General features: G+C 33.0%; 1 protein-coding gene across 2 annotated transcripts in view; it reads left to right on the top strand.

The window, feature by feature from the left end:
* Nucleotides 1-10,997, top strand: part of PSMA3 (proteasome 20S subunit alpha 3) — a 31,723-nt gene extending 20,726 nt beyond the window's left edge. For both annotated transcript variants that reach the window (XM_037832630.1, XM_037832631.1), the window contains 8 exons: nt 255-356; nt 965-1,038; nt 3,017-3,089; nt 3,952-4,017; nt 7,906-7,952; nt 9,691-9,758; nt 10,285-10,349; nt 10,832-10,997. In XM_037832630.1, coding sequence (XP_037688558.1) covers nt 255-356; nt 965-1,038; nt 3,017-3,089; nt 3,952-4,017; nt 7,906-7,952; nt 9,691-9,758; nt 10,285-10,349; nt 10,832-10,876 — 540 coding nt within the window. In that variant the 3' untranslated portion in view covers nt 10,877-10,997. The remainder of the gene's footprint in view (nt 1-254; nt 357-964; nt 1,039-3,016; nt 3,090-3,951; nt 4,018-7,905; nt 7,953-9,690; nt 9,759-10,284; nt 10,350-10,831) is intronic.
* Nucleotides 10,998-12,839: the final 1,842 nt, after the last annotated feature.

The following is a 12,839-nucleotide window of genomic DNA, read 5'->3' as shown; positions in this document are numbered from 1 at the left end:
GACCAATGGTTTTATTCTTTATAAAGAGGCAGTATGTGGGGAGAAGAGGAGGATTTATGGCAGAAATATTCTTCTTTCTGAATGTGATCATCAGACAAAATAATGAAGTCATACTTGGTAAACTAATGCATCATAAAGTCAAAAAATTGTTTTGAATGACTTTTGTTAAAAATATTAAATAAGCCTATAATAATTGCATACTTTACTTGGTTTATGACAGGAATGTGTTTATATTAAATTGGTACTTCTTTCAGGCGGTAGCAGGTTTGTTGGCAGATGCTCGTTCTTTAGCAGACATAGCAAGAGAAGAAGCTTCCAACTTTAGATCTAACTTTGGCTATAACATTCCACTAAAAGTAAGTTGACACTTTATTGGTATTTATTAAAAAGAATTGAAATCAGAGACTGGAATAGATACTTGCACACTGATGTTCATAACAGCATTAGTCACAGTAGCCAAAAGGTAGAAGCCACTCAAGTGTCTATCAGCTGATAAAGAGATAAACAAAATGTGGTATATACACACAGTGGAATATCATTCAGCTGTAAAAAGGAATGAAGTGCTGATACATGCTGTAACACGGATGAACATTGAAGACATCATATTGAGTGAAATAAGCCAGACACAAAAAGACAAATATTGTATGATCTCACTGATATGAAATACTTAGAATAAGTAAAAGACAGATAGCATATAGATTGCCAGGGGCAAGGGATGTGGGTAGGGGAGAGTTATTGCTTAATGTATGCAGAGTTTGTTTGAGGTGATGAAAAAGTTGGGGTAATGGATTTTGGTGATGGCAGCACAAATATTGCAAATGTAATTAATATACTGAATTATACTCTCAGAAGTGGCTAAAATGAGAATTTTTGAATTGTACATATTTGGATCCTTTTGAATACTAATAGATGTTTATTAATAAGCTTTTCTGTTTCTTCTCTCTCCTTCCCCTCCTCCCCCTAGCATCTGGCAGACAGAGTGGCCATGTATGTTCATGCGTATACACTCTACAGTGCTGTGAGACCTTTTGGATGCAGGTGTGAAATTTTGTGAGATACTCAGGCAGATCTGTGCTATAGGAATTTTCCCCAACATCTTAGTCTTTTATATCCTTAAAAAATGTGAACTAATACCAAAAAATATTAAGGCAGTCATTTAATAAAAGTGTACATAAAAATAAAAACTATTTGAATAGTGAAAAGTACTATTTAAAGTGATGATAAATAACACAAAGTAGTGACTAATCTGTTTATTCTCTGCTGTTAGTCCTTGTCATTGTTAGGAAACTGCAAGCTGATTTAAATATATTCCATATTGTTATTACTAGGTAGCAAACTAGATTTCAATTTTCTCACTGATTTCCATCTCATATACTTTAAGCATTTAAGTAAAATCCTCTTAAATGAAGTTTTCTAGCAGTCAGTAATGATTCTATACAAAATTCTGTTTCACGGTTCTCCTTATAGTCTGTTTCTGTTGTGAAGGTGAAGGGCTGATATTTATTTTAGGAAAAGCAGGGATTCAGTTGCATCAAGGCATAGAAAATAAATACAAACATTCAAATATGGCTTCTCCAAGGAGACCTCTCATGACTCTAGATTTTACTAAAATAAAAAGACATAACCTTTATTTAGTTCTGTAACTTTTAAAAATAAACTCGTAAAACTAATTTCAAAAACACCCTTGATCATTATATTTACTGAGAGCTTGCCACTGTTAAAGGTTATAGAAAGTAAGTTAATTGTAGTCCTACTTTTGATCATGATTAAAATCAGCCAGCCATGTTTAAATTACTAAGGACGACAGACGTTAAAGAGAACCTGAGTTACATTTATTGACAGGAGGTTAGACCTGTTTGTTATATTAGTTAAACTTAAGGTTCTTATTTAAATTACATTAGGAAAGACTGCTTTCAGACTAAGGAGAATACCCTTCATTTTTAATCTTTCAGTGAAGCTCTGAATTCATCAGTTTGTTTTCTGTTGAATACAAAAAGTAGAGGGGAGAAAACTTTTTCAGTAAACATAAAGTGAGCATCTATTATGAGTCAGTTATAGATATGACGATAGAGACAATAATAAATCATGGTAGGTTTTAGAGGTGATGTGATAAAAGTATGTAGAGTAGTATAGTGGGAGCACCAATTAGGAAATGTCCTCTTTCTGGGGAAAAGGTAAAGAAAAGGGTGTGAGATGAACAAGTGAGTGGTAAGGGTATTTCAAACAAAAGGACTGGTGTGTAACTGCATGAGCAGTTTTTTTAAGAATATAAAGCTTAGAGATGATATTGAAGGCATGGGAAGGGCTCAGATCTGTGTTCCATGCTAGGGAGTTTCTTTAACCTAAGGAAACACTGAAGGGTTTAAAACTTATCTCAAAGATAAGTCTCGTACAGTGTGGAGATGGAAGGGAATGGAGGTGGGAATTGGACTGGTTTCTATGGCATTCGGCATATGAAATGATATGTGAGATCAGGATGATGTCTTTTTTACTTCTAAAGCAAAGAAAATATATAACAGTTTCAGAAAGTCAGTAATTCAGACGATAACTTAATATAATTTGTTGAGCATGTAAAAACACATTGAACCAGTTTGAATGACTGTAGAAAAATGGGAGAAATGTGGGGAATAGCCAAAAAATGAAAAAGAGTTTCAATGTACTGTTAGCCAGGAATTTTGTTCCCTTAGCTTTTTTAAGTCTAGGCCTTTACCTATTTGTCCTTCATTAGTTCTATTTTCCACCTGTCAATACTCCTTGTACTATACTACTAACACCTCAGGAAACAGAGTTTCATTAGAAAGCTTAATACTAAACAAACAAAAAAAGCCACATACATTTCAGATAATCACCAATATGCACTATTTTTAATTAATTAAAACTAGCATATTAAAACACTCTGGGTGTTACATATATTTATTTATTTTACAAACTAATTGCATTTTCATGACTTTTTTTTAATACAACTTTTGTAGTATTTAAGAGCCATGATTTAAATGATACATTTACTTTTATGCAGTTTCATGTTAGGGTCTTACAGTGTGAATGACGGTGCACAACTCTACATGATTGATCCATCAGGTGTTTCATATGTGAGTAATTCTGAATCATCTGAAATTCTATTTCTAGTTTAATTGGTATCTCATTAACACTTAAATCTCATTTGGATTATATAAAATTTAAAATTATTCAAGGAAAGTAATGTTTTCTTGTTTATCATTAATAACATGTAGATACTAGGCAGAGGAGAGATTTGTGACTTTAAATTTGCAATATATTGAAACCACATAATGAATGTAAAATTTTGAATGTGATATTTCCTTTATTACTCTGAATATTAGCGATGTGTTAAAACTGAATATATCATCTCTTGTAAAAGGATATTATATAGGGTTTCTTGGAGATTTCTCTTGTTTATTACCTTTTTAAAACTATTATTCTCAGGTATTTATGGTATTTACTAATTCTAAAAAAATTCTATGGTATTTACTAGTATAGCTGGGTAGCCTATCTTTAAAAAAAAAACTTCACAACATAATGAAAACTGAATATTGGACTCTAAGGAAATCACTTTATTTCTATCTCCTTGAAATAACATTTTTTCATTATCATGTTGTTAAAATTTTTCATTCCTATATCCTAAAATGGCTCTCTAGTTAATGAAGCATATATAATGACATAATTTATTTTTCTTTGGACAGATTTCTTAAAAGAAAAAAACCAAGATTCTAGATTCTTTAGAATTAAACTTGGTATTTCAATTTTGTGTTTTTTTTTTTGTTTTGTTTTGTTTTAGGCTCAGTGGGATGTATTTGACTGTATTCCTCAACACTTCCTTTATGGGTCACTTAACATCCTTTCTTTACTCTTTTAATAGAATACTAGTAGTCATTAATGATATATAACAGTATGTTAATTTAACTGAATGATAATTTTTTTTTTTTTTAAAAACAGGGTTATTGGGGCTGTGCCATTGGTAAAGCCAGGCAAGCTGCAAAGACAGAAATAGAAAAGCTTCAGGTAATATGTGTTTAATGTTTGAATTTTTGCCACAACGTTGTCCCCATGTAGTGAACTTCTATTACCATAAATTAAACCTTTTGGTCCAAGGATACAGTTTTGGATGTGTAGAGCAGAACTTTCTAAAGTTGCTAAATGATTGAATAGGAAAGCTGGTAACACAATGTCTACAGAATTGTCATTGATCCTTTGAAATTTTGAGGGCTATGATGTATTCTTGAACCAGAAAAAATAATAGATTTTCATATAATTTTACAAAATTCTTAAAGCCCACATGGATTCTTATATGATCCCTAGATTTGAGAACTTTGGTGTTTTAAAATTTTGAGTTAATGTCACAGAATCTAAACTGTAATGAAAAGCTGTACATATTATTTTTTCCTATGTCATTTCTTTCTTTTCTGAAACACAGCTCTTTTAAGTCTTTAAGTCTTACATTAAGTTTCTGTGCTCCTGTGCTTTTCCCTCCTTTGCTCCTAGCTAGTTAAGGCATAAAAACCATCCTGTTAAGAGGCTACCCACTTTTTGTTCCCTAAGAGCTATAAATTCAGCTATAAGTATGAGAAAGCTTTCTTAAAAAAAAAAAAAAAAAAAAGCCAGCTGGTTTTTCTGTTAGCAATAAATTGAACTACCTAATATTAAAGCAGTATCCCCCAACTCTTTATTGCTTATCATCAGTAAGTTCCCTAAAAGACAGACATATAATTTATGAATTTGGTAAATTACACTGAAATAATATTTCACATACATTTAATATTAATGCTACACTGGAACTTTGTTGAACTGATTTAAGCCAGGTTCTAGAAACCATTAAGTACTTGGCATTTAATTAACACCAAGTTTCAGAACCCCCAGGATTTTAGAGATCACTCAACCCAAGCCCATTCCTGGGTTAAACACACAGAATAGGTTGGTTGTGAATAGTACCCAGTTCTTATGACTTCTTGAATTTGTTTTTTTCTATCACAGACTTCCTGGTGTGGTGCTTAGTCCTATCTTTTACCCTTTTCCTTTACTCATCTCTTCCTATTATTGTGTAGAAATTTGAAAACTAAAATATTTATGTTGCCATCCTTTTGTCTTTCAGTGGTTTACCCTAGCAAGGGATGGGAAAAACAAAGCTAGGTAATCAAGAAAAATCACTTCAACTGAGGAATATGTATACTTTATGACAAAAACATGTTCTAAACCTGGTGGCCACGCTATGGCCCACTGCCTGCTAAGTTTTATTGGAGCCTAGCCATTAGTTTCTGGCTGCTTTTGTACCATAATAGAGTTGTAACAGGGATGTGAAGTCTAAAATATTCGCTATCTGGCCCTTCAGAAAACATACAGACCCCTGCTCTATATCATTGCTCTGGCCTATTTTTCTTCAATTATTCAGTTCACTAAAAGTATTAATTTGATGTAAAAACTTAAAATGTTAAGTATGCTAATGTTAAGTTTGCCTTTGTACAATGCAATTAATTTCTGAAGTATAGCACTTTACCCTTTAAGGGCAAAAGTATGAAGATCCGCATTCTTTTCCTTCACCGCCAATTTAACATGAAAAATTCAAACATCAGAAAATATAAGAATATTACAACAAATCTCTCAATCTAGGTTCAACAGTTATTACATTTCCCGTATTTTATCCACTTGTGTATGTTTTTCCTCTGAAGCATCTGAAAGTTGCAGGATTCATGACATTGTATCCCTAAATGCTTCTGCACTCAACTCCTTAGAAAATAGCATCACATCTAAGATACCATCTAATTAGGCCCATAGTAAAACTGCCTAATTTCAGTAGTCTTTTGTAACTGTGTTTTCAAACTGCATTAAAGTTCACATGTTGACTGTTTCTTTGATCTCTTTTAATTTAGAATCTTTTTTCACTCAATATTAATTTTTTGAGGCGTCCATCACATGTATTGTATTTGTATGTTTCCTAAAAAAACTGTCAATGTTGTGGGGGGTTTTGTTGTTCCTTCTTCCTCATGTGCTAGTACTGGTACAGCTTGAGCATTAGTACTTCTCAATTTTAAAAAATACCAAAAAAAATGTTAATGAATCTAGTTTAAGAGATATAAGTAGTTGAATCACCTGAAGTGTGGGCTGCTGGATGAATATTCTTTATCTTTCACTACTTTTTATTCCCCCACCCCCACCCCACGATACTCAGATATAAGCATCAGTCAAACACCGTTTTGATCTTGTCATGTCTGTTCAGAAATCCACATTATCTAATGCTAAAATCCTGCATTGGTCATGTCCAGAATCTAAAATATACAAACTACTTAGCTTGTGTATTTGAGACCTATTTTTTTCTAGCCCAATTTCCAAATGTTCACTACAAGAATACAGAACAGTTTCTAGTATGAGCAACATTTTAGTTTCCCATTTTGCTTTGCACATTTCATTTGTCTTCCTTGAAATCAAACCAAATCCGAACCTATTTTTTAAGACCCCATTCAAATCTTGGTTCTTCTTTAAAGCTCCCCCTGAAATTTTGCTCTGTCTTGAATAGTTCATGAGAGACAGTTTATCTCACTCCTTCAGCCTCTCCGTATCTTGCACATTCCTGGTTCATCATGTTTCATTATCCAGAATTGGCTTTAAAGAACAAAAATTAGATTTTTTTCCTAATCTTAAAGAACTTTCGAAGTTGAGGATCTCCCTATGAATAGATTCATGGGGTGGGGGTGGGGGTGTCTGGATTTTTATAATTTTTAATACTTATCACAAAATTACTGGTATCCAGGGGTCATCCAATTATTATTTGGCTTAATAATTTAAAAACACTAAGCTGTGGTCTTTTTCTGGCCTTAAGTTATTTTGCCTGAGAAACTCTCAAGAACATGGGTTATAAGTATTATTTTTTAATGCAATTTTATTGAGATATATTCACACTCATCACCACAATCAATTTTAGAACATTCCATTACTCCAAAAGACAGACATAAAAATAAAAAAGAAAACCCCAAACATCCCACATCCCTTCCCCCCCATTATTATTTTGTTAATTTTATTACCCATCTACCCATATACTGGATCAAGGGAGTGTCAGTCACATGGTTTTTACAATAAATTAGTCACACGATAAAAGCTGTATAGTTATACAATCATTATCAAAGATCAAGGCTACTGGATTACACTTCAGCAGTTTTAGCTTTTTCCTTCTGGCTATTCTAATACACCAGAAACCAAAAAGAAATATCTATACAATGAGTCAGTAGTCACAATCATTTGTAAAATCTAAAGTTTCTCAGTTATACTTTCTCCCTCTCATTTAATCATTCTCTCAATCTTCAGGGATATCTGGGCAATGACCATTTTCATTTCTTCATGCTGGAAAGGGTTGTTGACCTCATGGGGTAGAGGAATGAAACTGGTTGATGTTCTTGGAGAGACTGGTACCTTTGGGTGGCAGGACTTATCTGGTATTAGAACAATTTGGAAGCCTTATGCTTCTGAGAAAATAAACTTATGAAGAAAAACATTTATAGTCTTAGAGCCCAGGGTATTCTTTAGGTTTTCAGGAATACTGTGCATTGGGGCTTGGTGTAATGTGGCAATTTGCAATATCTGGCTGAAGCTTGTGTAAGAGTGACCTCCATAATGATCTCATGACTCTATCTGAAATCTTCTAGCCACTGAAACTTCACTTGGCTCCATGTCTTTTCTCTGTTTTGGTCAAGAAGGCATTCTCAATCCCACAATGCCAGGACCAGGCTCAGCTCATCATCCTTGGGAGTCATGTCCCACACTGCCAGGGAGACTTAGACCCCTGGGAGTCAGAGAGCATAGGTTATTCATAAAAGTTGGGAAAGTAATCTGAAAGTACTTACACATATGGAAAGGGTTCTATTGGTTTATAAACTTAGTGAATATACATTTTATTTTCTGTAGATGAAAGAAATGACCTGCCGTGATGTTGTTAAAGAAGTTGCAAAAATGTAAGTTGAAATTTTTCTTACGATTGGCAAATATTTCACTTGCTCTTACCTTATACATTAATTCTAAGGGGCTGTTTTGTTGAAAACTCAAGGCTTTATAAAGAGACAGACTAAGGTACATTACATCAAGTTTTTGTGTGTGTTTCTCAACCACAAATTCTAAGAAGTCTCATTAAGGAGGAGAATATCCACATTTTTAACTGGGTTACATTTTCAAATGGTAATGAATGGGATGGAGGGAAATAGCTTTTGACAAAATAAACTTTTTAAGTGACGGATTTTTAGGGTAGGAGGAAATAACGGACCTCCTTCTAAGGAGCCTTATTTGATAGCTCCCAATTTCTCAAATCTCAGAAGTCCCAATAACAGTAATATTAGATTGCTTACAAGAAAGCTTACAAAGTAAAATTATCAGCCAGTAGTTACCAGTTTTCAGTAAATTATTTCTATACATGATCCACTAAGCTACTTTTAAAACTGGCTCATTTATATAAGCACCTGTTTTTTTGGACAAGATAGGTTTCACATTTTTTCAGGTTTATCATAAAAACTGAGAAGAGCAGTATTTTAAAACATTTAAAAACAGTTTAAGAAATCCTCAAATTGTTTATATTACAGGCACATAAAGTAGAATGCCATGTTATAGCTTTTTGGAATATTAGGCAACAAGAAAGTGAAGAAACCTAGGTAGTCGTGCTTCAAAAATTCATAACTCCTCCAGGTCAAAAAAGTTAGCAAGTTTTGTTGTAAATCCAATAAAATGCTGATTTTGCAGCCACCTTTTCAAATTTTAAAGTATGGCTATCCAGAAGTTTGTAACACCTCTGTTCCATGTTAGAACTACGTGAAGAAGGTCTGGTTTGTCAGCTATTTACACTAGTGGTGTCTTGAGTTTTCTATCCAATTATGCACAACTGGAAAAGAAGTCCCAGAGGCTCCATTATTTAAATAGCACCTGTATTGCTTCTAAATTGATAAATACACTTCCCTGAATTAAGTCTTTTTAAGTGGTTTTATTCACACACCATACAATCCATCCAATGTGTATACATAACAGTTTAAAATGACATGTTCAGGTTTCCTTCACTGGATCAATCCTTTTAAGTACTTCGGATATCAGCACTTACCACCTTTTATATTTAGGTACAATAATAGACACTTACCTATTCCATGTAGGAAAGTCAGCCCTGCATCATTTAAATAAAATGGAGCATTATGTATTTTTTACTTAGTTCTAGAAAATTAAGACACCTTTTCATATTACAGCAAGGGCTTAGGAAGATCTTCCAAAGTAAGGCTTGTGTGTAAGACAGTGGAAAGTATAAAGTATAAAGCTTTACTGTATTTCATATTTTTTGATACTTTTCCTAATACGTCAATATGGTATGTGACAGCGTCTCCTTTTTTGCTGCGTTTTGTAATTCACTACAGTTTGAAGCCCAGGCTACGTGGAATATAGTCCTTACACAATATATGAAGTGCTTAAAAATACTCCCAGCAAGAAACAGACCACTAATAATTGCAAGCATATAAATAAGTTGGTTTTTAAAATAATTTGGTTAATGAATGGAAAATTATTCTGAAATGGGACAGCCAATGTTAAGCTATGTATGATATGCCTTAGTATATGTATTTTTATTAAGTAGTTAAATCAAGGATGGGTGCTCTAATTTGTATAGATATTGTGGGTGCACTGGAGATGACCAAATGAATATTAACTTTTCTTTTTCTATTCTAGAATTTACATAGTACACGATGAAGTTAAGGATAAAGCTTTTGAACTAGAGCTCAGCTGGGTTGGTGAATGTAAGTTATTTTTGTACATTATTTGCTCTAGGAGTCACCTGTATCAGTTAGTTTACCACTGGGTGCCCTTTCTCTGATAAAAAGAAAGCCAAAAAAGTATTTTACAACAGGGTAGTCTTAATGAAAGAAAAATTTTGCTTAATAATTTTTGACTAAAGTTGTGAACAGTTTACTATTTTTAGTTAAAATTTTTAAGCACTCATTTCTTGCTCTTAAAAGGCATTGTTGAGAAATAGCCAATGTCTTCTTTCTAGCATGGTGACCACCAAACTATGATGTTTAAAATTAATCATGCTGCACATATTTGTGCTCAACTGAATTCTGACCTAACATAATTTACTTTTAATTTCCAGAAGAGTTTAATTTGGGCAGATTTAAACTCTCATTTGGAAGAAACAAAGTTGAGTTCAAAGCATCTGGTATTATTCAGAGTACTTAAAACAATGAATCATAACTGTGAATTGGACAGACTGCATAGTATTGCAAATCACAATAGTCTTCATTAACTATATTGCTTAACTTACAGTAACTAAAGGACGACATGAAATTGTTCCAAAAGATATAAGGGAAGAAGCAGAGAAATATGCTAAGGTAAGCCACAGCATAAAAACTCTTCCGGCTGAAGGTATGGAAGTATGTGTTGAGTAATAAAGGAACTTGGTAGATTTCAGTAAAAGAAAAAAGTCCCTTTTAAGAATTGAACTGAATAATAGAATTCTTCTAGGTTATTATTCCCAATGGGAATAAAGTTACCCTTACTTTGCTAGTGGTTCCAAAACTAATTTTGGGGGGAGGGGGGCATGGGGTGGAGTGTTACAAATTGCAGTTTAATGTTTCACATATGTATGTATTCTAGGAAGGATATAGTTATTGTTAGAGCAAGTTATACTTAATAACCTTTTCTTCTCTTGGGTGTCTTATTCTAAGGCAGTGTTCATTTTTCATTTATAAATAATTGTACTTTCAATGACAAGTGCTTAATTCAATTCAGTTTGTTATACCTTAACTTGACAGAAAGTATAGGGTAGGACAATATTACAAGTTGATTTTGAAACCTTGTTTTTTCTTAACAGGAATCTTTGAAGGAAGAAGATGAATCTGATGATGATAATATGTAATATTTACATCTATATCTATTCTGTTTTAAATTTCTACTACAGTCCCATGTAAACTATTTAGCCCTGTGGATTATTACATACCCAATAACCAATTTTCATTAAATTTTTGTTTTAGAATCACTGATGTTTGGTTAATATCTGCCTGACAAAATTGGTGGGGGTAATTGAGAACACAGTAGTCAGCATTAAGAGCAGATTCATACATACTCAGAAACTCCTTAGAGGCTTAGAATCAGATGACTTTAAACCCCATTCTACCACTTATCTAGAAGCTAAACCTGCTGGGCTTTTGTTGCCCAGTTTTGTAAATGACTGATTCATCATCAGCCACTGTTAAACTTTAGGTGTGATGCAAAATGTTTCAAACACAGATCTTAAAACATATGAGTCAAGAATGTTTCTGTTTTCCTTTATTGTGGTGAGGAGGAGTGGATTTAAGAATCAGTAAAGATCCCAGTCTGTCACTTTTAAAATTTATTAATCTGTAAAGTTAAAAGTACCCACCAGACTACATTTATGTCAAAAATAAATTAGAATATGTATCAAAGTCCCCTGTAAACAGAACTGTTGTAAGTGGCATACTTAGTACAGGCATTTTATTGTGCTTTGCAGATACTGTGTTTTTTAAAAATTGAAGGTCCGCAGGTGCCATTTTTCCAACAGCACGTGATCACTTCATGTCTCAGTGTCACATTTCAATTAAGGTATGTGCATTGTCTTATTTTAGTCATAATGCTATTTCACACTTAATAAACTACAGTATGGTGTAACCAACTTTTATATGCACCGGGAAACAAAAAAATCCTTGTGACTTGCTTTATTGCAATGGTCTGGAACCGAAACCGCAATATCTCCAAGGTATGCTGGTATTTTTGTGGCCTGGAACAACAACTGTCATAACCTGAACAACAACACTCAGCAGGAAGAAACAATTCTGAGCTCAGGCCAGGTATGTCAAGTACACACACCCTTTACTGGGCTCATGCCAGTATCACTCCATTCAACTGCTATGCTTTCCTAAGAAGGTAATCTAGTCACTGAGTTTAGCTGCAGGGTACTGCTGGACTTTGAACACTTGTTTAGTTTAAACAGTAAATTATTATACTTGAATAGCTAACTACCATACAAACAATTGGAAACCACTATTTTATTATGGCTTCATTTATGTGAAATTGCTTTCTACATTTTACAACTCATCCATTGAATCCAGTGACACAAGTGCTGGCCTTGGACAAACACCTAAATAATGCTAAACTAGAACTATCTGCAGATAGATAATTAAGAAACTAAGCCAAAATTTGTGGCCTTTCCTATACTCTTCCTTTCATGAATGGTACACAAATCTTTTCGTGTTTTGGGCATGTCTATTCTTAAATTCCCCCTATCATAGCTAATAATCTTTAAAAAGAGTAGACAATTCTAAAGAAACCCAGATAGCAGATAACCCACTTGTAACTGACTGTAGATATAAGACATGGTGTTAAATTAGTACAATAGTAAAAAAAAAACTGGTACATTTTACTTTGACATCACAAGATTTATTAAAAACAAAAAACAAAAAACTATGAGTACTTAATTACCTTAAAACCTTTGACACTGGTACCTAAAAAAAATAAATAAATCAAAAATGTTTTAAAGAATAAAGTTTTGCTTTAGAGATTCCAACAGTAAAATATATTTAAGGTATGAAAGTACATATTGATAAAACTATCCATTTGCTTTATTTTTATTACTCATAAAGAAATTTAAACAAGAAAATCAAATCAAATGTTTGAATGAATGAAAAAAATCATATGACAGGCAGCAAATTTAAGATTACAAAGTAACCTTCCTTTTTTTTTCTCATTGTATAACAGTAACCAGTTATCAGAATATTGTAAGAAACCAGAAGAAATGCCCAAATAAAATACTTATTAATGTACAGCACTAAATCCCAATGTTTCTCTTCCTTTGAATTGTTTTA

The sequence above is a fragment of the Choloepus didactylus genome, chromosome 4, assembly GCF_015220235.1.
Source record: "Choloepus didactylus isolate mChoDid1 chromosome 4, mChoDid1.pri, whole genome shotgun sequence".
NCBI lineage: Eukaryota > Metazoa > Chordata > Mammalia > Pilosa > Megalonychidae > Choloepus > Choloepus didactylus.
The sequence above is the reverse complement of the archived record's forward strand: the minus strand, read 5'-3'. Positions and strand labels throughout refer to the sequence as shown.